The sequence below is a fragment of the Triturus cristatus genome, chromosome 6 (genome assembly GCF_964204655.1).
Source record: "Triturus cristatus chromosome 6, aTriCri1.1, whole genome shotgun sequence".
Taxonomy (NCBI): Eukaryota; Metazoa; Chordata; class Amphibia; order Caudata; family Salamandridae; genus Triturus; species Triturus cristatus.
Window position 1 is genome coordinate 911,001,442 of NC_140589.1, and position 24,899 is coordinate 911,026,340.

The 24,899-nt window shown below is 45.4% G+C and overlaps 1 protein-coding gene across 3 annotated transcripts in view; it reads left to right on the forward strand.

Annotated features, from left to right (window-relative positions):
- Positions 1 to 24,899, forward strand: part of MED23 (mediator complex subunit 23) — a 467,463-nt gene that overhangs the window by 372,917 nt on the left and 69,647 nt on the right. For 2 of the 3 annotated variants that reach the window (XM_085611579.1, XM_085611581.1), the window contains 2 exons: positions 11,530 to 11,746; positions 21,531 to 21,767. In XM_085611579.1, coding sequence (XP_085467705.1) covers positions 11,530 to 11,746; positions 21,531 to 21,767 — 454 coding nt within the window. The remainder of the gene's footprint in view (positions 1 to 11,529; positions 11,747 to 21,530; positions 21,768 to 24,899) is intronic. The other variant, XM_085611580.1, reaches the window with a different exon arrangement.

The window sequence follows — 24,899 nt, forward strand, 5'->3', positions numbered from 1 at the left end:
AAATGTGAGCTGCAATTTCTCACATGGAAAACAGCATTCCTAGTGGCCATCACTTCCCTTAGAAGGGTTAGTGAAATACAAGCGCTCACCATACAGGAACCTTTTCTTCAAATGCGTCAGAACAAGGTTGTACTCCGCACCAACCCAAAATTTCTACCCAAAGTCATTTCTCCCTTCCATCTAAACCGGTCGGTAGAATTACCAGTCTTTTTCTCACAGCCTCAAACCGTTGCGGAAAGGGCTTTACACACACTGGATGTTAAAAGGGCCTTACTTTACTACACCCAAAGAACACAACCTTTCAGAAAAACCAAACAGCTATTTGTCTCTTTCTCTCTACAACATAAAGGCAACCCTATTTCTAAATCAGGGATAGCTAGGTGGATTGTAAAATGCATACAGATTTGCTACCACAAAGCAAAACGAACGCTATCTGTTCCCTCTAAAGCCCACTCTACAAGGAAGATAGGGGCTTCTATGGCTTTTCTAGGAAACATACCACTAGATGACATCTGCAAAGCAGCGACCTGGTCAACACCGCACACTTTCACAAAACATTACTGTGTAGATGTGCAAACCAAGCAACAAGCTAGTGTGGGCCACGCTGTACTAAAAACACTGTTCCAAACAACTGCAACGGATGCCGGTGGTCGCCGCTAGGGTTGGGTACTGCTATATAGTCTATGCACAGTGTATAATCTGCAGCTCATATGCCTCGAACGGAATATGCTACTTACCAGTATGCATCTGTTCTTGGCATGTAGAGCTGCAGATCTATACACGCCCACCCGCCTCCCCGGCTACCTGTATCCGTTCCAGTCTATCTTATTTAGATACAACACACATGGGTTTCTTTACTGTTATTACTACGCTCCACCTTTCCCTGCTGGCGAAAAACAATCTGAGGATGGAGCCGAAGCCCATGCGCAATACGAACCAAAGGAGGAGTCACCAACCTCGTGACTTCCAAAGACTTTCCAAGAGGAAAAACAAACTGCAAACATCCGGGCCCAACAGCAGATGGCGATCTATGCACAGTGTATAGATCTGCAGCTCTACATGCCAAGAACAGATGCATACTGGTAAGTAGCATATTCCTTTCCCGATATATACCTGCCTTAGATTTGTTCAAATAAAAGGAGACTGTCTCTCACTGGAATTTCTGGTTTTGTCTTCACGAGGCTTGATACAATGTCTGCCTCGAGATCTGTCACACTCAAAACTACCCTCCCAAACAGGATCAGGGGGTTCTCCCACACCCAATCCACAGAACTCTTTTTCTGGTTTTCTGTGGTCTCTTAGAAGGCTGGAGTCATTTTTGCCACATCCCCTGGACACAGAATAAGCATTCTTCAGCTGTGCAATCTTCAGGTTCCTCCACCTTTGTCTGTCTCATAGAATGCCTTTGGCAGCTATTCAGCATCACACCTTGAGAGTTAAATCATTGCAACATGTTGTTCACAGACCACGTAGCTGTTAGATGGTACTTTTAGTAGAGTTTTCAAAGAAAAAGATTTTTATTTGAATTAGATTGTTACATTTGTCATATTTGACATATTAACCATTAAGTCCCTAACAGGGGCGTGCTAGCATAGGGGTGGTGGGGGTGCTGCAGCACCCCTAGAAATAATTATGTTGGACTTCAGAAGAAGAATGAGCAATAAAGATGCCTATGGATTTTGGGTTTCTCTTGTCACATTTGCTGCACATTCAAAGACAAAAGGTCTAATATCAGGCTAGAGTACTTTTATTTCTCTGATTGCAACGTGAAAGCGTATTGTTAAAGTGAGCGAGGTGACAATCCTGGAAAGGAAAGACTGTAGCATGTCAGGTTTGTATTTTTAACTTACAACGACTTTTAGAAAATTAATTATACCCGTATTTTGAATTGTCAGCAATGAAGAAAGCACAAACCAAACACTATTTTGTAATTCTGATGTGTGATGGGAACAAAGATTTTAATAGGATCAAAACAAATCAAGACACTTGATAATGTGCAAATGATAGATATTCACTGAAAACATTGTTTTTTTGCTATATAGTTTTACCAGTAAAACTGAATGTCTATGCAAATTTAGTGGCCATTTCAACAGAAAATGTGCTGTCTTTAAATGACCATTTTCTACTACACCAGTGCTCCAAAATGTTCCACCAACTACGTGCCACGCCTTTAACACTCTCTCTCTGAATGGGCATGACACATTTGCTACACTTGAATTTTTTTCTTTGAGGCTTTAATTTTCCACAATCTTTAAGACTTCAGTGATGTTGCATTAATGGCAGCACCTCCACTCTATAAATTGTTCCACCACCTCTGCGTGCTAGATCCATTTTGATCTAATACCTCTCCAGCTTTTGTCGCTAGCCAAGCTGTTTTGAAATCTTAATTACTCCGATTGGTAACATTGTTATCCTTTCAAACTTGTTTTGGACTTTAAGGAGACTGGAGCGGTGCTTGGTTCTGGCAGGATTCTTCAAGTGAGTGGGAAGGGTGAAGCTTGTTCTCCAGGGTACGAGGCCAAGCCATGATTCTGGATAGGGTAGAGTTTATATACCTCCTCAATGGATGTTGCAAGGTCATGTGGCGCATATGGCCATCTGGAAGGTTCTCGAACCTTGGGGAAAAAGACGTTAGTACACTCTCTATGACCTCACGGAATGGACAGGTGGAACTAAATGAGAAACAAATGTATAGTTTTCAGTCAAACATGCATAGTGGATAGCAATACCAAGACCCCAGTTACAGCGTGAGCAAGGCTTGCCATTGGCTTACAGGATTCTGGGGGAACCTTGCAGGGACACCAAGGCCCTAGGAAGAGCAAGAGTAGTTAATCCAATGTTTCACGGGATGTGGGGGAACACTTGCAGGAGTTCAAGCGTAATGCAAATTACAGGTGCTGGAGAAGCATAAGTCATGAGGGCGCTGGGTGAGACCTAGCCATGAGGGACGCTGGGGGCGCATCAGTCATGAGGGAGGTATGGGAACTTCAGTCATGAGGGATGTTGGGCAAGCATTCATTGGGGGTGTTGTGGGACCTTAGTTATGAGAGATGCTGGGGAAGCATCAGTAATGTGTGTTGGGGTAAACATCAGTTAGCAATATTATAGGGTGCCATACTTTAAAACCTAGCTGTTCGGCTGACGACCCACAAAGAACAGCACCCCTCCTCCGCATGGATGATAAGCAGCGGTATAAAAATCCTGATTGATTGATTGATGTAAAAGGATACGTAGAGCGTGGGCTAATTACACATGAGAGTCTCTAGGTGCTGATTACGTGGCAAAAGTCTAGAGCATCAGTCGAAGAGCCAGGTCTTCAGTTTCTTGTAGAATGTTGTGTGCGAGGTGGCTGTTCTGATGTCCTGCAGCATGTCCTGCGGCAGGGTGTTCCAGGTTTTTGGTTGCTAGATAGGGAAATGAGTGGCCTCCTGCCCTACTAATGCGAATGCAGGAAATGTGTGTGAGTGACAGTGAGGCGGATGGATGGTTGCGGGTTGGCTGGTGGAAGTACAGATGGCGTTTGAAGTAGGCGGGTCCATTCTTATGCAGCACTTTTTAGGCGAGAGTGAGTATCTTGAAGGGGCAACCTTTCTATACGGGGAGCCACTGGAGATCACACAAGTGAGACGTGATTTGGGTGCGGCGGGGCATGTTGAGTTCCAGTCTACCCAGTAGCATTTTAAATGGTTTGGAGATTGTTTGTGAGGTGGGCAGGTATTCTGTAGTAGTGTTGCCATAGTCTAACCTTCTCGTGATCAGAGCCTGTGTGACGGTTTTCTGGTGCCATTTGAAGATCTCTCTGAGCATGCGTAGGAAGTTGAAGGCGGATGTGACAGAGTTGATTTGGGGTCTCATGGCGAGTGCGCCATCGAAGATGATACCCAGGTTTCAAGCACTATAGCTGGGAGACGGGTGGTGTCCCAATTTGTTGAGCTACCAGGTGGTGTCCCAGTGGGAATTGTTGGGTCTGAAAATCAGAACTTCCGTTTTCTTGGCGTTGAGTTTCAGGCAGTTGGTGCACATTCAGGTGGCAACTTCGTCATGCAGCACTTGAAGTTGTTTATAGGGTTGATGGGGTCTTCTGAGAGGGGCAGGGTGTGTTGCATGTCATCGGCGTACAAGACGATGCTGAGTCTGTGGGAGCGGGGGATTATCGCAACGGGCGCAAGGTAAATGTTTAAGAAGGTGGGGCTGTGGCATGACCCTTGTGTGACTCCGCAGATGGTATCTGAGTACGGAGGTGAACGGGGGCAGCCTTACATGGTGCGTTCTTCCAGACTGGTAATAACGCATCCATTGGAAGGCTGGTCCTTTGGTCCCTGCATCGTGGAGTCTGGTGATGAGTATGTGTAGGAGACCATGTCGAAAATGGTGAAAAGATCGAGCAGAATTAGGGCTGCTGAGCGCCCTCGGTCCATGATGGTGCAATCGTTGTCTGTTGCAGCGATGAGGGCCGTCTCTGTGCTATAGTTGCTGCAAAATCCTGATTTTGAGTTCTGAAGGAGTCGTGTTGTTCGATGTAGCTGGAAAGCTGTCTGTTGATGGCTTTTTCCAAGATTGGCCGATAGTTGTTGAGGATTTCCGGGTCTTCGGATGGTTTCTTGAGGAGATGGGTGACATCTGTGTGTTTCCAGACAGGAATGTGGCTGTGGCGATGGATGTGTTGATGATGGATTGTAGTACTGAGCTTAACGTGATGCTGCCAAGTTCGAAGAGACGGTGAGGACATGGATCCATGGGGTACCAGAGTGGGTGAATACCATGATCGCTGTGGTTTCTGGTGGTCAGCGGGTTTCAGTTGGAGAGATTTGGTACTTTTGCTTAGAGGGCCTGAGGTGCATGTGTTCGGGTCGAGGGAGAAGGTGGATCAAAGTTCTTGTTTATGTTGAAGGTTTTATCCTGTAAGAAGTCTGAGATTTGATTGTAGAGGTCCTTTGATGGGGTCATGGACTAGTATGTGGCTGCGCGGTGGGTCAATTCTTTGACAATCCTGAAGAGATCATTAGGTGTGTTGTTTCTGGCTTCGATTCTCTGGGACAAGGCCCACTTCTTGGCCTATATCAGCTTGTGGTGGTAGGACCTGAGCGTGTCCTTGTAGGGCTTCCTCACTGTGGGTTTTTAAAAGTATCTCCACTTCCTTTCCAGCTGTCTGCAGTGTCTCTTAGAGTTCCAGAAGATGTCTGTGTACAAGTTTACATGTTTCTGGGTTTTCCTGGTTTTGTTAATCTTGAGGGAAGTGAGACTGTTGGTGCAGATGGTGAGCCATTCGTTGAGGCACTGGGCATTTCTGTCGGCATCATCGAAGAGGGTGGGAATGTGTAGGTTGATGATATTGATACATGCTTGTTGGATGAAGTTTTTCCAGTTGTAGTTCTGGTAGGGGGGAGTGCCAGTACTCTGGGCATGTGCCAGGGCATGAAGATGCTGAAATGGATGCTGAAGTGGTCCGTCCATGTAAGCAGGAGGGTGTGGTTGACTGTGGCTGTGTTGCAAGTGGAGAAGATGGGGTCCAATGTGTGGCCTGCTGTGTGCATTAGTCACTAGCTACGTGAGGCCATTCACTAACTGTGAGACCGACGTTGAGGAGGCTGTCAAGCAGGTCGGTGGAGGCATTCAGATGGTAGTTGAGGTCGCCGAGGAGGAGAACGTTTTTGGAGCTTAGGGCGGCGAAGGTGAAGAGGCCGTTGATGAGGTTGCTGAAAATCCATCGTGGACCCTGCGGTCAGTAGGCGAGGATTCATTTAGTGTTTGAATTGCTGTCTGTTTGAATCTGAAGTGGAGGTGCTCTATGAAGGTAGTATCTGGGTCATTGGTGGCAGTGCACTTTGTCGTCTTTGTGGATTATTGCAATGCCTCCTCCAGGTTTTGAAGTTCTGCCTTGGTGCAGGATCTTGTAGCCTGCTGGGATCGCATTGGCGATGTCTGGGGCTGAGGACAAGTTGAGCCATGTTTCTGTGAGGAATGAGAGGTCGGATTCGTTTGTGTGGAGGAGTTCCCAAACCTTTGTGGAGTGTTAGTTGAGGGAACGGCATGCATACCAGTGGTGGTTGGTTGAGGCGTGCGCGTGTGTGGAGGTCAGGAGTAGAGCTGGGTGCTTGTGAGTAACTGAGGTGTGGATGAGATGAGAAGTGGCAGTGTGAGCTCTACGTATGGGTGGTGGGGGACCGAGGTTTCTGGCTCTGGGCGTGGTCGGGTGCTGGCGGTTTTTGCTTTGGTGCGCCAGCGGCACAGTTGCACTATGGCCACCATTAAGTAGGTCCTGGGGGGCAGAGCTCGGGAGTTGGAGCTAAAAATGGCAGGAAGCTGCTATAGTGTGCAGGCATCACCCGACGTCAAGAAGTGAAAAACATATAAAACAAAATCAACGATGTGACAAGCGCTAGGAGGCAGGCAGGTGGCAGGAGAGCAGACCAGGCGCCTACTCAATGGGGTTGCCTTGGGAATGCCATTTAGTAGGTCCTGTGAAGCGCAGAGCTTGGGTGGCAGGGCAAAAATGGCAGGAAGCCTTTGTGGCATGCAGGCAGCACCCAAAGCCAACAGATGAAAAAAATAAAAAACAAAGTCAAATATGATGCAAGCGCAAGGGGGCAGGCAGGAAAGCGGACCTGAGGCGGCTGGGGCATTCTGGTGGAACTCTGCTCATAATGAATGTAAGAACAATCATAAAATAATTTGGACAGCAAAACTGAAAAAGCAGACAAAACTAATAATCCAGAATCTCCTGTACTCATACTGTGAAGATCCTGTAAATGAGCTATTGGTTGATTATGAAAAATTAATAAATAATGTTAGATGGCTCGCACCTAAGCTCAGAAATGTCTCTAAAAACGGCCATATCTTGACAAAGAAAAAGCTAAAGAAGCATTGAACAACAAAATCAGGAATGCGTTTAACTTTGACCCACGTAGCAGAATCTTCTTGATAAAAGAATATAGGAGGGAGTTTAGGAGCGAAATAAGACATATCAATTGAATGAGAAGGAGGATTGTATTTGGTCAGAAGTTATCTTGGCCTTACACGGAGGGAGAATGGAAACCGTGAATAAAGAACAGTGGGTGAATTCTCAACTCTTTATTGTACTGAAGAATGCAAAAATAATGAGGTACAGTAAGACATTCAGAATTATGTGCTGTGCAAGTAATGATTGGGATACTTTAATCCATCCACAGAGGAGATCGCACTAATCATAAAGAATCATAAGATTTCTCCTGATCACAGGCCAATATGACGTATCTTCAAATATACTAAAATTGGACCCCGACCTATGGGCACAAGTTCTAATGCCCTTGGTGGCCGAGGTAGTTTGCGGCAATAAAATCCTAGACTCCTAGGAAGGAAGTATTCAAACCCCTATCTTTAAAAAAGGGGTCGCAAACTGTCCAAAACAACTATAGAATTATATCATTGTTAGATATCCCAAGTAAAATCTATGCAAAACATCTGCTACAAGCCCTCACAGATTGGGTGGAAAGGGAGAGGTTCTTGCCTAAAGTGTAGGTAGGATTTAGAAGGGGTAATTCAACTGTAGTTGGATAATTTGCTTTGAAGATGATGGTGGAAGAATGTTTGTAACAGAAATCCGCTAGTTTACGAAGCTTTCATAGATCAATAGCCCATTTTCGACCTGATTAAATGGAGAACCTATGAAAAAAACTTTTGAATTTGAAGATATACCCCAACTTATTGAAAGTAATCCTACAACTCCACGAAGGTGCTTGGACCAGTGTGGAACTGAGGAGCTATGGTGCCCTAACTAGGAAAATTAATACGCCTAATGAACTAACACAACGCTGTATGCTGGCATCACTTCTTATTTTTACATATAGCAGATGTACCTGCAAAACTTTGTTCTGAGGATACTGCTCCACACCAAAACTGTGAGGAGTGTTAATTCCAGCTACATTATATGCTGACGACACCATCTAACTGGATCGCAAACCATATGGGGCCAGATGTATGACCGGGGCATCTAGCAACTCGCAAGTCGCTTAATGTCATGTACAACAGTGTCAGAGACACTGTTTGCGATTCCCAATGGGGTCGCAAATGGCATGCATCCTCAATATTCATGAGGCACTCGCAATTTGCGACCCCATTAGGAATGGCTGGCCCTCCGAGGTATGGTGGCCTGCTGGGCTCAGCAGACCTCCATGTCTGGGACTGCTTTCGGGTAAAGCAGTTTTTTTAAATGCAGCCTGTTTTCCTTAAAGGAAAACGGGATGCATTTAAAAAAAAAAAAAAAAAAAAGATTTCGTTTTATTTTTTAAGAGCAGTTAGTGGTCACTGGGACCACTGCCTGCCCCCAAAAAATATTTTCCCCTGCATTTGCAAAGGGCAAGGGGTCCCCTGGAGACCTCTTCACATTGGGAGTGCTTTAACACCCTCTTGAAAAGGGCGGTAAATTGGAAATGTTTTGCGACCGCAATTGTGGTCGCAAAACATTCTTACATGGGGTAGCGAGTCACAATTAGGAAGGGACGCCCTTGGAACGCCCCTTCCTAATTGCAAATCGCAAAATCTACATAACGAGTCGCAAATAAATTGCGACTCGCAAAATAGGGTTTGTACATGGCCCTATTAGTTTTTGCACGCGCCAACGGGTCGCTAAACAGTTTGCGCATGCAAAAATGGGTCGTACATCTGGCCCTAGGTCTCCGAAAACAGCTAGATGCCTTCTCTTTATACTGTGCAGCCAATGATTGGAAAATACATTTCTCTAAAACAAAAGTAAGATTTTTGAAGTATACAAAAAAGAAAAATAACCTGAAGTAGTGGATTAAATCAGAGAAATTGGAGATTGTACACAAATATACATATTTGGGTTTCCTTTTTAAGGTCGTCTTAATCTTAAGGCACATATGAGTAACCAGGAGCAGAAAGCTAAAGCAGTTGCCTGCGCCTTAAAGCAGATGGATCCAGTCCTGGGATATAAATCCTTTGACGTGCTCAAGGAGACCTCCAATTTAAAAATTGCAAGTCTGCTGCTCTATGGCTGTGAAATGTTTGTAGAGTTCGATATATTTCTACTGCAGTCCATTGAGATGATCATCTGGAAAGCTGGCTTAGTCTTCCACAATCTACAATAAATACTGTGCCTTTTCTGTAGCTAGTAGTTATGAATATTAAACTAAAGTACTGGCATAGAATTTGAAACTATGGCTCATGTATATGGTCAGCCTAGGAAGGGACATTTAGGCATCTGCTTAAATGTTGGGTACATGCGCAAGAGACCACTCCATGGATACAGAATCTAGGAAACGTGAAGCATCAGAATTAATCTATTGATGATATTTTTAATGACACTCGACCTCTTGTAATGAACAAAATGTCAAAATATCTGATTAAAAGCTATGCCCTGCAATGTGATATTGATGATTGCAGGAAGAGACCTCAGTTGGCATATTTGTTATGTAGGGACTATAAGGATACCTTACAGCATTACTTAAAAGCTATAAAAGCAAAAATATATCAGCTGATGGATGCTGAAGCTAAGATAAGACCAACTGCTGGCTTTTATAAAATGGAATTGTAACGTTATGATTGATGAAAAAGAGTCCCGAACTGAAGTTATTTGCCCGTGTTCTAAAGAATATTCTCTGTATTTATGCCATGAACTGATATTCTGTACCACTTTTGGCTAAGAAAGAAAGAAACTTTGATTGCCTGTTTTTGAGAGCCCCAGATACAATGTCTTCAGGATGTATTTTCAACCATATTGGCATGCAGTAAGGTCAGGCAATATGCTATATGGTTGGTAAATCTTTCGAAACAGTGAAGAATAGTCTGAGTTAAAGTAGGGACCTTTTTTTCTGATGAGGTAACCATTGATGTGGCGGGTAAACAAATGTATGCCTGAATATGCACTTTATATTACCTGCACTATAATATCTTATTGTTTTATTATATATAATGCACATGGTCACTTTATAAACAAATAACTGTTGTGAGACTATTTAACTAGAAGAATTATTAATACTGCTTATGAAAGCTGATTAGAAACAAAAACGAATATTGAGTCGAATCTGATTGAATATGAATTTGACACCCTTTGGTGTTACGCCTGTTTGTGAATACAACGAGGAGGTCACCCCAGCGATCCTGACCCGAGATCTGGTGACCCCTGACCTGCCTCAAGCCTCCAGCCGACGCCTGCAGCCTAAATCCAGAAGGTGACCGCGACCAGGAGCTGGTAAGAAGATCCGACCCCAAAAGGCACCCCTGCACCAGACGCCCCACGGCCTCGTGTGACCAAACCGACGGTGCCGAACCAACCCCTAACTTCCCAACTTAGCGCTGAAAGTGGTGGTCGCACCCAGAAGACCTTCGTCCCCAAGCCTGCATTGCCTTTGCAAACCGGAGGTTCCCCATTGAAAACAACAGGGTGCCAGACGTCGAAAAAGCACCCTGCCGCCCTAGTGCTGCTGAGGGTGCACCTTTGGTGCTACTTTGTTTCCCCATTTGCCCTGAGCTAAAGTCCGGGAACTTTGCTCCCACTGCAGAGTGCTAGCCAGCAGCCACCAACCGGGGGCTCCCTATCCCCCATTAGATAACATTGGGCCCCAGCACTTTGCACCTGGCTGCCCTAGTGCCGGTGAGGGTGTAACAAGAATGCATCCTTGACCCTGGGGGAACCCTTGTTCTAACCCCAGAAGTTCAACTCCAAAGACTGATTACTAACCTGGTAACCGTTAACTTCTTTTCTCTTCAAGGGAACTTATTACCTTTTCTCTAAGAAATGTCCCAGTGTGATATCTAGGCATATCACACTGAGTAGAAAAAGTAATCTCAACAGTAACATAAAAGTAACTTACCTGTAATTTTCATTGCAAGATCGATACAAAGTATATGTACAGCATTCCACAGTATTGCGTTAGCAGTAATTCAAACTGTAACCACTTCAAAGTACATTTACAATTGCATTTCAAACTGTATATTTACTGCAAAGTATTTATCAACTTACCTGTGCCAGGCTTGCTTGGTTCTAGAAAATAAAATAACTAAAAGAATATTTTTATACAAAAACAATTGGTCTGAAGTTCAGTCTTTAAGTGTGTTAATTAATTTGCTGACTGAGTGTGTACAACAGATACTTAACACTGTCCTCTGATACTGCCTTACTGCTCGTCCACACTACCACAAATGGAGAGTGAGGTGCTATCTAACTTTACCTCTGCCTACCTTTGGAGATCCACTGGATTCTGTGCACACTATACCTCACATTGGTATAGTATATACAGACCCATTTTTGAAGTTCTTTGCATTTAATTATCTTCTGCCCTTCAGCTAGCTATCTCTATTGATCCATCTTTCTCTATTCTTATCTTCCTTAACCTTGTTCCCAAAAATTCCGAACGAGCACACATTTCCTCTGGTATTTGTGATGATAAATATTGTATCTATACGCTTATATAAAGAATAAACTCCTGTCCCCTCTAAATTGTTGTCCTGTTTTTACTTTCTAGCAGTTACTTGAAGTTTTTTCTGTTATTACTTGGAAAACATAAAGCTTATCTGCTGCTTTTTCCTCAGAAGTATCCTGAAAAGCTTTATTTTGAAGGACTAGCTGAGCAAGTGAATCCTCCTGTGCAGCTTCAACATCACTACCTGCCCATCTACTTTGGAAATGTGTGTCTTCGCTTTCTTCCAGTGTTCGACATTGTGATCCACAGATTTCTTGAACTGCTTCCAGTTTCCAAATCGTTGGAAACTCTACTTGATCACCTTGGTGGCTTGTACAAATTTCACGGTGAGTGCTTCATGTGAATCAACTGAATTATCTGTTTAGTAAAAGCATTGCAGATGTCACGGCCCTGTACCAATGGCAGCAAAATAGTACAATATTAATTTGCCGGTTCTGCATGTTCCCACTGTCTTTTCTATGGCTCATCTCTCTGTTCTTTCTGGGGTACAAATTATAGCTGCTAGGCAATTCACCAACCAGTGAGCTATCCTTTCCTCGCAGTCAGTATTGCGAGGGTTGTTAAGCAGGGGTATGTACTTCTCAGGTAGGTACGTCAAGGATTTCAGTACTTTTAATCATTGTACTTTACCTCACAGGTAATATTTAAATGACATAACCTTAAACAATTTTGTTTTAGCATGTGTCACTGTAGATACAAATCATCTGCATTCGTCTTCCATATAGTTTTGGGTGCTTGCAACTAGTTTTTTTGGTTTAAAAAAAAAAAAAAAAGATAGTGTCACAAGATGTGTTGTAACTCCACTCTTGATTCACAGTGTACCAAGACATTGGCTCCATCTCAGCTTGGTTTTGTCCACCACAAGGACCAGACATTCGAAAATACTGCTCTACCACACATGCAGCCTTCAGGCAGTAACTGAGCGAGGTTAAATCACCACAATGGCAGCACAGTGCAGTTACAAGACAGCCCTTTCACGGACACATGAGAAGAGTAGGAAATTCCAGGGTTGGGGAGGCATACAAGCAAGTGACTGAACACAGAGCGCCTTTCTACAATGGTCGCCAGTAGGATGAGGGATTGGAGGATTCCTATGCGAATGGAGAATGATCACCTCTTACAATTGTATACTAAATATTATAAGATATAGCTATTGCATTAAGTTAACAAAGACACCTCCAACAATACCACAGATAAAAAAGAGACTATAAAGAGAACAAAATTGACTACGACACGAAGTAGAGGACCTGTTAGGCCAACAAGCCATAGAAGTAATATCCCCTGGAGAAGGACTCAAACGGTTCTACTCAAATTAGTTCCTGGTACCAAAACAAGACATTAGGACCAATACTGGATCTAGGGACACTAAACAAGTCTGTAAAGATGCAAACATTCTAATTGACATCCCTCTAAGAAGTCCTCCTTCTTTTATAGAGGAAGCGTGGAAACCATAGACAGGGACTACATGGCAACCATAGACCTCAAAGATACTTACCTCCACATACCAATAACAAGCAACAGAGACAATTCCTCAGGTGTTTAGTGGAAAAGACACACTACCAATTCAAGATCCTATCCTTTGGGATAAAGTTGACTCTGTTGGTTTTTACAAAGTGCCTAGCCATGCTAGCAGCACATCTCAGACGAAGGGGAATACCCACCTACCCATACCTGGATGACTGACTAGTAAAAGCAGGTATGTTCAACCAGTGCAAGGACAACATCAACGGGGTCAGACAAACAACACAGATTGATATTTTCCATCAAGTATGAAAAATCATCAAAAAATCCGGAAAGGAGAAAAACGTTTCAGGTGCGATCCTAGACTCACAGAACAAAGGGGGACAGTACCAGTGGACAAGAGTTTTTTAAAGCATTTGTAGAACAGACCTCTACCACAAGGAGCAGTGTCTGTCAGTGAGGAGAGTGGGGAAAATGATGGGCATGATGACTTCTTGCATTGATCTAATACCGCAAACAAGGTTGCACAAGACCGAAGCAACAAGGGTTCAGCAACTATGATCACAGATAACCAGGAGTTATGACGATCCAGTGTTTTTTTTACATACAAGGTTCTGAAAGAAATGTGATGATGGAACCTACAAAACATCACAATGGGGTAATAATTCAAACCACAAACTCTCTTGGTGACCATCAGAACAAACACATCCCACAAAGGATGGGGATCTCTGAACAAACTAAAAATCAGGAGCTAATGGAACCCTGCAGAAGCCTTTCAGTATTAAGTGTGCTAAGATAAAGTCTGTCTTCCTAGCACTGAATGCTTTCCAGAGACATCTAATAGGAAGGACAGTTTTAGTTCAGAGGGGCAACACAACAACAATGTTCTACATCAAGAAACAAGGAGGGGCAAGGTCACCGCCACTATTGACATTGGCAAAGGAAGTATGAAGATGGCCGATACAAAACAGTATAATATTGGTAGTAATACACTTCCCTGAAGACCTCAACAAAGAAGCGCACAGACTAAGCAGAAAAGCAAACACCATATACGAGTGGAAACCAAAGCAAGATGTACTTATACAAATATTCCAGAGATGGGCAACACTACAAATAGACCAATTCTCAAGATATTAGATTGCGACAACCTTGCATCCAGATTCTACCATCCAATGTCACTAGGGAATGCTGTGTAAAAAAAATGGTTAGAGAGATTTACTTACACTTATCCCCCATTCCCAATGATTCTGCAGCTGATACACAAGTGCAGACCTGAGCACTTCATAATAATCTTCATAACTCCACACTGGGTTCGACAGGCATGGTTCCCAAATCTCGTGGGGATATCTCAAGAACAGTGCATAAGACTCCAAAAGCACCGAGGCCTGCTGACTATGCAGTAGGGTCAGGTATGGCACATAAACTAGACACCCTTAGTTTGACTGCATGGCTCCTGAGGGCATAGAGTTTAGCCACCTGAACTTACCATGGAGATCTATGAATATCATTTGAGATGTCATAAGTGATGTCATAGAACAGGTCATGAGTGATGTAATATGTTAGGTCATAAGCAGTGCATGCCAGGACTTCAAGATATAGTTAGCTCTCTTACTATATGAATTTCTGTGGGTTATTTTGTAGTTCAAAACATAAATGTTGTCACTGACTTATTCCCATGACTATAACGTTACTTAATTTTAATTTTTCTCAGTTAAAAAAACAATATATAAATTTACACAAAAAACAAAGGTTGCAAGGACGTTAGTTACAAAACAAGTGAAATTGAGCAGTTACAGCTAGCTGAGCTAACTATGACTTACACCCACAATACACTACTTATGATTTCACATAGTACATCACTCATAACACAGTCAGTGACATCACTGATGACATCTCAAATGGCTTCCCTGATTACATCATCCAGTGGGTGCGAGTGTTTTCTAAAAGATGGAGTGTTAAACATATACCAAGGTACTACAAAAATTAAAATAATATACTTTCTGTACTACTAATTAGTGATAGTATTTCTAACATATATTATGTTAGTGGCTATGTGACTGTGTGTGAGTTGGTTTCTGAGTGCCTTCATGGGTGTGTGAGGGGCTTCATGGGTGAATAAGTAAGTTTGTGGGTGTTTGACTGGCTGTATGGATGTGTGAGTGGGTGTCAGTATAGGTATGTGAGTTGATGTGTAACTATATGGGTGAGTGAGTGGGTGTCTGAATTGCTGTATGAGTAAGTGACTGGCTGTGTAAGTGGCTGTATCGGTGAGTGGCTGAGTAGGCGTTTAGTTAAATGAGTAGATGTGTGAGTTGCTGTATTGTAGACTAAGTGTCTATGAATGAATGTATGGGTGACAGCAGATGTGTGAGTGGCTTGTATGTTTGTGTAAATGGGTATGGAAGTGATTGTGTGGGTGTGTGAATGTATGGGTGAGTGAGTGGCTGTGTTAAGAGGCTGTATGGGCGAGTATGGCTGTGTAAGTGACTGTATAGTTAAGTGACAGGGTATATGAGTACCTCTATGGATGAGAGCGTGGCTATGTGAGTAGTTGCATGGGTCTGTGAATTCTGAGCCTAAATATAACATCCCTGTAAACTTTGAATTTTTTATTGAATTTCTTTTTTTAATATTATTTCCTAAATGTGAGTGTGAGAGTGAATGCATGAGTGTCTCAGTAAGTCTATGGGTCGGTGTGAGTGTGTAAGTAGGTGTGTGTTTCTGAGTGCTCTGTTTTGTCCTCCTCTGCTCTGTTTTGCCTTTTCTGCCTGTTTTGCCTTTCCTGCTCATTTTCTCACCTTTAGTTTTCCTTTTTCTTCTTGTTCCTGACCTTTATTCTGCCTCTCTTCTTGTTTCAGACCTTTCTTAGCCTCTTTCTCTTTTTTTCTGACCTTTATTCTGCCTCATTCTGCTCCCTTCAGACCTTTATCTCTCTTCTCGTAGCTGATCATTATTTTGCCTCTTTCTGCTGTTTTTCACCTTTATTTTGTTCTTACTGCTCATTCTTTTTTGTCTCTTTCTGCTAGTTTCTGACATTTGTTTTGCCTCCCTGGCATGCGCGGGAAGCCTCAAGGTCCCTCTGTCTCAAAAGCTTCCCACCTCCTGCGGGAGCTGGCATTGCTGCTGCATGGAGATAGCTGCTGGAAAGGCAGCTCCCTCCATGCAGTAGCAATCTGTTTCATCTCGTTCCCTGCCCATATGTCTACTGGCAGGGAAAGGGATGAAACCTCTGCTTCTAGCGGGCGGGAGCATTTTGACAGCTCCCGGCCGCTGGAACCGGAGTGTCTGCTCTGGCTTGGCGGGAGAGGTCGGCTCCCGCCAAGTGAAAGCAAACGGCTATGTCCCGGGGTGGGCACCCAAAGACATAGCAGGGGCCTGCACTGGGGAGGTAGTGGACCCCGAGCCCTATGGGGGCCATGCAGCCCCTCTTCTATTTCTTTAATAAATAATTGGCCCAGGGTGGTAGTGGTCCCTGGGACCTGGGGGATCTGTGGGGCTCCCCCATCAGGGATATGTCTGTGCTTTTTTTTTGGCCATGCAGTTGGAATTCCAGATCCATGGCAAAAAAAAAAGCACAGGCTCCTGTTATTGTTTCGAATACAGCCCCGGGGAGCCAGGCCCCAGGGGCATTTTTATTTTTAAAGGAGGGGGGGTGTACAGGGCCCCCTCCTGAGGCTTATTGAGCCCCCGGGGACCACCACCTCAGCGGGGCTTTATTGGTTAAAAAGGAGGGTGGCGCACAGGGCCCACCTCCATGGGCTCTCAAAGCCTTGGGGACCACCACCACCCTGGAGCTAATGAAACATTGATGGGGCCCGCACGGACCTCCGAGCCCCTGGTACCACCACCTCCTCAGGGAGGGGGGGGGGGTGGGTGGGTGGGTGGGTGGGTGGGTGGGTGGGTGGGTGGGTGTGTGTGTGTGTGTGTGTGTACACAAGATTGCTATATAAAATATTAAAAGCAATTACGTTTGGTTTTTATTACAAATAAAAAATAATTATTAAATCTAAATTAAATGCAAGTAATTTTGTGTTTGATAAGATTGTCAACAAAATTAATTTCAAGTCATTAATAAATGCTAAGTAATACATTAAAAACTTCAATTTCTGTATACCATGTTAAGACTTTATGGGGATAGTTCAGTTTTTTTACGGTCCAATTGTTATCCAGTTTCTACACTGTTGAGCACCGTAGGAAAGCTCAGAAGGTATGGCCCCCAATGTAATGTGGAGGATGCAGGCACGTTCTCTGTCCCAATGCCGTTCCAGAGAGAGTCCATCACACTTCAAATCCTCCGGTAAGTCAAAAAGAAAAGCTCAAGAAGTCCAGACATGGCAAGGCTCCCTCTCTTCCTGCCACTTTCATTAAGAAACGTCGCATGGACATCAATGTACTTCAAGATCTCCATTGGCCACCATAGATTCGAACCCTACCCCACTCTAATCTCAAGCCCGTCAGAGTCCATTAGCAACGCCTCAGGAGATTTAAGGCTTCAAAGATGCTATGTTTGGTACCTTTCTGGAGCCCTCTGGTGTGCTTGCGCCCTGTGGATCCAAGGAGGAATCTAGTCTGGTTCCCTCCAGTCTATCTACTCCTGACGCCAACTACAAACACGCTTAGGAGTCTACCCTGAGTCTGAAACCCTCTATGACTCCTCTTACAGCAACAAATACTGCACTGGTTCCCCGTGAGCTGATGTCTGAGGACTGACAGACGAAGTCGCACCCAACTCGATCGCTTCCACAGCCCTTTTCTAAATCTGACACGCTTCCTCTACTACATAGATTCTCAAATCCGGAGCTTCATTACAATGACATACCCCAAATATACAATAGCAAAATGTTTTTTCTGGATTGCCTAGGAGGCCAGTTGCCTTGATGCCTCCTGGCACTGGCCTCAATTTTCCACATGGCCCCTTTACAGGGGGTTCTATATCATTTGCTATGTTAATCAGAAGGGTGGCAGAGGTTCTTGACCTGTAGTGTCCCCCAGTAGAGGTTAGCGATGTAATTATTGAGGTTCATCCTTCCTGTCCACTCTTCCAGAGATGCCACCTACACCAAATCAGCTTCCGTTGAATCCCATGTCTATTCCTCAGCAAGAAGTTCACGCTCTGTTTGAGGAGCGAGCTTTGTCAAGAGAACGGGCATCATAAATCAGGACTAGTTACTAGTCCTGTTACTGTCTGGTTCTGTATTCTAGACCTACGTCTCCGAACCTCTTTCTCAAGAAGGACACGTTCAGGATTCTCACTTTAGTCCACATTCTTTATGCCCCGGAACCAGATGACGTAATGGTAGCATTAGATTTGCAGGATCCCTATTTCCACATTCCTGCCTGTTTTGCAATCCCACAGACCCTGTGTGCAGTTTTAGTAGGCCACAAGCACTTTCAGCTCTCTGTGCTTCGTTTTGGCCTCACCTGAGCTCCTTGGGTATTCACAAAAGTTGTGGTTGCTGCCCATCGGATAAGGTTGGGAATGCTGGTCTTCCCGTACCTCGATGATGGGTTGCTTAAGGCGGGTTCATCTCATGCAGTGGTAATCCACCTCCTGATCAATTGTGGAGATTTCTTGGGTTTACGTACAATGTGCCTAGGCTTCATTTAATTGGAGCCATCCTAAAAAAGGTGCTGTTTCGAATCTTCCCTCCAGGTCAACGGGTTCAGGATATATTCAGGCTATGATTTCGATGTTTCGACCCTTGTCTTGGTGTTTAGTCAGAGCAGCTCTGAGGCTTCATGACTTACTACATCCTGCTAGTGGAGCATGCCAGGTGGCACATGCAGGCTTGACACCAGGATCTGAAGTCTTGATAGGCTTGGCATCAAGGTAGCCTCTCAAATCCCATCCAGGTGCATGCTGTAGGAGACTAAGATCCTCAGTAGTGGTTACTAGACTACAAGTGAACTGGCGGGCAGACCCTCTCCTTACCCCACCTGGAGCTCAGTCGTGATGGATACATTGTTGTTGGGTGGATTGGCCATCCGGGAGAGGTGGAGAGAAGAGGATTCTGGTCTCCATCGGAAAAATGGTTCTCCATCACCCTGCTGAAGTTGTGGGCGATTTGCTTGGCACTGAAAGCTTTCCTGTCATCCATTAAGGTGTTACGGATACAGGTTCACATGGACAATACCAGTGCCATATGGTACTGCAATAAACAGGGTGGAGTGGAGTGTTGGGTCCTGTGGCGGTAGCCTTTGCTGCTCTGGAATTGGCTGAATTGTCAGGGCATTGCCCTGTTAGTGCAACTTCTGGCAGGATCTTCAAATACCAGGCCCAACAAACTCTGTGTTGCATAGTGGGTCACAAAAGGCTGAAGCACTCAGAGGTAGCGAAAGTAGTCTTCCGGCAGTGGGAAATACTGTGGCTCGATCTTTTCGCTACTGCTGAAAATGTGCAGAATCCAAACTTTTGTGAGTGGGAGTTCCAAGGCAGTTCTCTCTGAGACACCTTTCGTCTAGTTTTGACTTAGGACTCCTGTATGCCTCCCGGCCTCTAACTCTCTTGCCCAAAGTTTCATAGAAGATCCGGTCGACCAGGCCCAAGTCATCCTTGCGTCTCCTGACTGGGCGAGGAGAGTGTGATACCCAGAACTTCTGGCCATGAATATCTGTCCTCCTATCTGGCTGCCTCTTTGGGAGGGAATACTGTCTCAAAAGCAGGGCAAAGTTATGCATCCAAGCTGGCACAATTTACATCTCCATGCATGCAGATTCAGCAGCGAAAGTTGACTGCCTTCAATCTTCCTTGAGACCTCATTAATGTCAGTTTGGCAGCCTGGTGTCCTTCAACTAAGAACATCCATGCGAACACTAAGAGACGTTTGTTATCTTGTGTTCCGCCCAACGTATCCAGCCTTAACAAGTCCAGTTGTATGATGTTTTCCTTTTCTCCCTATCACTAGCCAAGCAAGGACTTGCTATGACAACATTTAAATAGTATTTGTCAGTCCTATCAGCCTTTTTATGATGATCAGATCAGCCACCCTTGTTCAAATCACCTGTTGTGCTGTGTTTTCTCAGTGGACTGACCCACATGCTCTTGCCATATCCCTTTGGGATGCCCTAGTGGGACCATGACCTGTTCCTCACATTTCTGATGTGCACCCCATTTGAGCCAAAGCACATTTGTTCTCTGAGGTTGCTTACAAGACTGTTCCCCATATTGATCACAGCTTGTCGTATGAGTGAGCTGTAGGCACTCTGTCAAGCAATTTTACCGCATTCTTACCAGACAAGCTAGTATTAAGGACTAAGTCAGCTTTCCTCCCAAAGCTACCCAGCCAGCTTCCTTCTCCCCACCTCATCCACCCAAGGAGAAAGAGAGACTATATCGCTGAAGTGAGCTCTGATCTTTTACATTGATCGTACCAAGGAACATCGGCTGACTGATCCGAACTTGGTAGTGTATTCTGGGACAAAGAAAGGAAGAGCTGTGCAAAATTGAGCCATCCCCTGATGAATTGTACTATGTATCAAAGTCTGCGACATACTGGCCAAGAAACAGCCTTCGAAAGGCTTGCGGGCTCATTCTACCGTAGCCAAACCTTGCTACTAACGCACTAGTGCGTGGAGTGCCTGTTTTGAATATCTTATCAAGCTGCAACGTGGACAACAGTTCACACGTCCACGAAGAACTGCTGTCTGAATAGTCAGGTCCGGCATAGAGGAGCACTTTGCCTATTCGATCACTTTCTAGTCTGAGCCATTCCAAATACATATCACCTGGGGGAGGTGCTGCTTTACAAAGAGAAAAACCTACAGTTAGAAGTATCCATCAGAACAGCAAGTTGCTTACCTTCAGGAATTCTTTGTCTTATGGTGCAGATTCCTCATCAACCAACCAGCGTTCTCACTTTGTGGAATGGACTCGAAGTCATACTAAAAAGACTCCAACTTGGAGCTCTGCACACTGGACTAATCTGATTCCTAAGGGCTCAGCGTTTGAATGTGCAGAGAATTATCAGCTAAAAGCTGACGATGCATGGAAGTGGTGGTTATATTGTTGCCCTGACATCACTTCTGAGGTTAGACAGAACCGACGCAAGGTGACAAATCTGCTGTTGGGTAGAGTGTTCATCAGAAGCATTGTAATAGAAGGTAAGTAGCTTGTTCTTGTGGTGGATAGTTTATCTCACTGAAGATTATTCGCTGCCTTCCCACCTTTACATTCTTTGGAGTGGCCTCTTTTTAACTTATAAAAATGTCCCAAGTTAGATATGTGCACACTGGTACTACCGATTGTTCTCCCTCTGTTTCTGAGAGCATGTAAAGAAACAATCAAGCAACTGGCGTGAGCTTGGAGGAGCAGAGGTTGTATGCAGCTCTGTTCCATCACTTCTAGGGCGCAACGAAGTGAACGTTGAGCCACATGATTTAAGTTGGGCCAGACATGTTTTTCGGCTTCATAGTCACTAGTACTACTGGGCTCCTTTTGCTGTCTCTATTGAGGAGGAAGTCTCTCCTCAAAAGGAGGGTTGTGGAGGAGGGACTAAGAGTACAAATGTATTTTGGTGATTAGAATACTTCTGTCTTTGTCACATTTTATACTGATACTGCTACTTCTTCCACTGTTTAAAATGTCAGTTGACAGATTTGACCTCCAAGATTTTGAATATTAATCCTTTTGTTTTGTTTCCTGTTAACCAGACCGGCCAGTTACATACTTATACAATACTCTGCACTACTACGAGCTGCATCTCCGAGAACGTACAAATCTGAAAAGGAAGCTTGTCCATGCTATAATTGGCTCCTTGAAAGATAACCGACCTCTGGGCTGGTGTTTGAGTGACAATTATCTCAAGTGTGCAATGAATGTAAGAGAAGACAATCCATGGATCCCAGATGACACCTATTACTGCAAATTGATTGGTCGACTGGTAGACAATATCCTTTACGAATTATTGTAGTGAACTGTTGCTAGTGTATGTATAAACCAGGATTCACAAGTTCATATTCCAGCAAGGTAGTCTTAGACTTCCATGTTTTTTAGACCGTTTATTAAGCATCATTAAATCGGGTAATAACTGTCATTTAAAGAGCCTTCAAACAGCAACTGTGCTATATGAAGTGCTCTGTGTAAAAGTCCAATATCTGATAGTCATCTAGCTGCAGACTCCTTACCTTTGAACTTCCAGGCATCAGGCTGGATCTGGAAGATTTTTCTTAGCAGAACCAATGCGCGCTGGTACTCCACTTGACGTTGTCGGTGTTGTGTTCGTCATTGTCGTGACGTCTGTGTCGTCAATATAACCGCAACTCCGGTGTGCTGATGTCCGTTCTTTTCTTTCCGCACCAGTTAGCGATGATCTGTCGAAGAGAGCTACCCCCTGTCAATTCTTTGCATACTTTTTGGACCCTTTTGTCGACTTGGTTGGTGTGTTTAGGCATGTTGAGCAAGAAGACTTTGGGGTTCAAGCCCTGTGGCACCTGTCACCATGCCATGTCATGCCATTTAGCATGTCTATGGTGCCTGGAGCGCGACCACGACTCAGTTGTGCTCAGACTGCAGAGGTCGCCTCGTTGAACTCGATCCCGGTCTAGGTCTCGGTTGAGAGGAAGATCTGAGCATGCTCCGGTGAAACATAGCATGCTTCTTTGCTGAAGTCGTCGAAGTCAGGTTAGTGGCTTCACAAAAAGCACAGGAAATCGAAGCATGCTTCGACTATGCCCCGCCCATTGGCGACATGTCAAAGGAAGCTCGGCGTGCTAGGCCCCGCTCCACTGAACGGGTGCCTGGGTTGTCTCTGCGTTTCCCTGCCTTTCCGGGAGCGACCCCGAGACATCTGAAGGAGTTCTGACGCCATGTGTGCAATATTTGGACGGCCTAACCCTTCTGGTGCACCTTTGGGCCCCACAGCCTTAGAGGATGGTGGGGCCCCCGTGGTTTCCACGCCTGCAGCTCCGGCCCAGCGCCACAGCCTCCGATTGGACTCGTTCCTGGGTCTGCACCGCTGCCAGTCGCACCTCCATGACGACCATCCCTGGCATCGCGTCCGACGCTGAGGTCCTCAGCATCATGGGTGCCCTCCGGCGGCGCCTCATCGATCATCATTCCTAACGACACAGAGCTGGTCGGGCGTCCCCAACTGTACTGCTTCAAGCCGTTCACCCTGCCCTATTCTGAAGGGTTAGGGATGGAGGAAGAGGATTGGGAGGGGGAGCAGGTTCCCTTAGAAATTGCACTGGTACGAGGGTGGGTGATGCCAGTGGTTTGGACACCTACCCAGACTCTGGCATTCCTTACCCTACTACCTTGGCTATGGAGAAGGGACCATCATTTGCCATGGTGGTGCGCAGGGCTGCGGAGGTCCTGGACTAATGTCTTGACAGAGGTCCTGCAGCCTGGGGTCTCCAGCTCTGAATCCCTACTGCTGTTTAATGAGGCCTTTCCAGATATCCTTCTGGGTACCTGGTCCAAACTCCTGTGAATAAGACGATCGCCCCCTGACATCGCCCTGCACCGGGTGAACCACTTTTCCTCACCAACCACCTCACCCCACAAAGCTTGTTGGTCCAGGCTTCCACTTACCGTGGTGCATTCTCTTCCACACCCCCAGATAGGAAATCCAAGAGCCTGTAGAGCTTCAGAAAGAAAAAGAATTCTTCCGTCAGTCTGGCAATGCGGTCGGTGAACACCGCATGCATTTTGGGCTGCTATTTCCATTCAATATGGGACACGGTTGCGCAAGTGCTGCCCAGAGTCTTGGAGGAGGACCGGGCTCTACTCTCCCAAGCTATTTCAGACGGGAGAGACACAGCTAAGTTCGCCATCAGAAGTGGCTTGGGCACGACAGACTCTCTGGGCAGAGCTATTTCCACGACGATGGCCGTTCGTCGCCATGCCTGGCTGAGAACATTTGGTTTTTCGGGGGATGTCCTGGCTAACCTCTTGGACATGCCCTTTAATGGCTTTTGTCTCTTCGGAAACGAAACGGATACTGCCCATGAGCGTTTCATAGACTCTCGGTCCATGGCCAAGTCTTGGGGCCTCACAACAACCCCTTTTTGCTCCTTTTGTGGCTAAGGAAGGGGCTATCAACTGCGCCAACCCTACTCCGGCTAGGGGGCCTGCAAGTTCAACAACCTCTGCGGGGCCGTGGACGCGGTTCACCCCAGCCCCATGGGTCGGGAAACCGGAAGGCGAGTCAAGCCACAATCCCCTCCTCCACTGCAAAACATTCCTAGTCCGATCCCCCAGTGTCACTCTGTCGGTCAGTGGCAGAGTACGCCATCATCTGCACCCCTGGCGAAACATCACATCGGACAAGAGTGAAGTGCAAATAGAAGGGGCAATTCCCTCCCCTTCGAGACTACCCCTCCATCTATGCCTCCAGTGTACGATCGGCTGACAGACGATCATCTTGTCTTACTCCACTAGGAAGTCAAGACTCTCTCGTCCAAGGGAGCTATAGAGCAAATTTTCCGGGCCAGAAGTAGGCAGTAGTTTTCATTCCCGCTACTTTCTGGTCCCAAAAAAGGACAGATGCCTTTGTCCTATCTTAGACCTCAGAGCCCTCAATTACTTCCTCAGAAAGGAGAAGTTCAAGATGCTCACCCTAGCTCAGGTCCTGTCTGCCCTGGACCCGGGAGACTGGATGGTAGCGCTGGACTTGCATGATGCTTATTTTCATATCCCCATCCTGCATGCCCAATGTCGCTACCTGCTGTTTACGATGGGCTACAAGCACTTTCAGTTTACAGTGCTTCCCTTCGGCCTCACCCGTGCACTTTGGGGGTTCACAAAGATGATGGCGGTGGTCGCAGCCCATCTGCGGAGATCAGGGGTTCCAGTCTTCCCCTATCTTGACGACTGATTGTTGAAGGCGGGCACGCCCCAAACAGTTGTCTCCCACCTCCAGACTACGGCAAACTTCCTGCATTCACTGGGGTTTATTATCAATGTGCCGAAGTCACACCTGACCCTCTCTCAGACGCTCCCTTTCATTGGAGCGGTTCTGGACACGGTGCAATTTTGGGCCTATATTCCCGAAAGGCAAGTCCAGGATATTCAGGCTA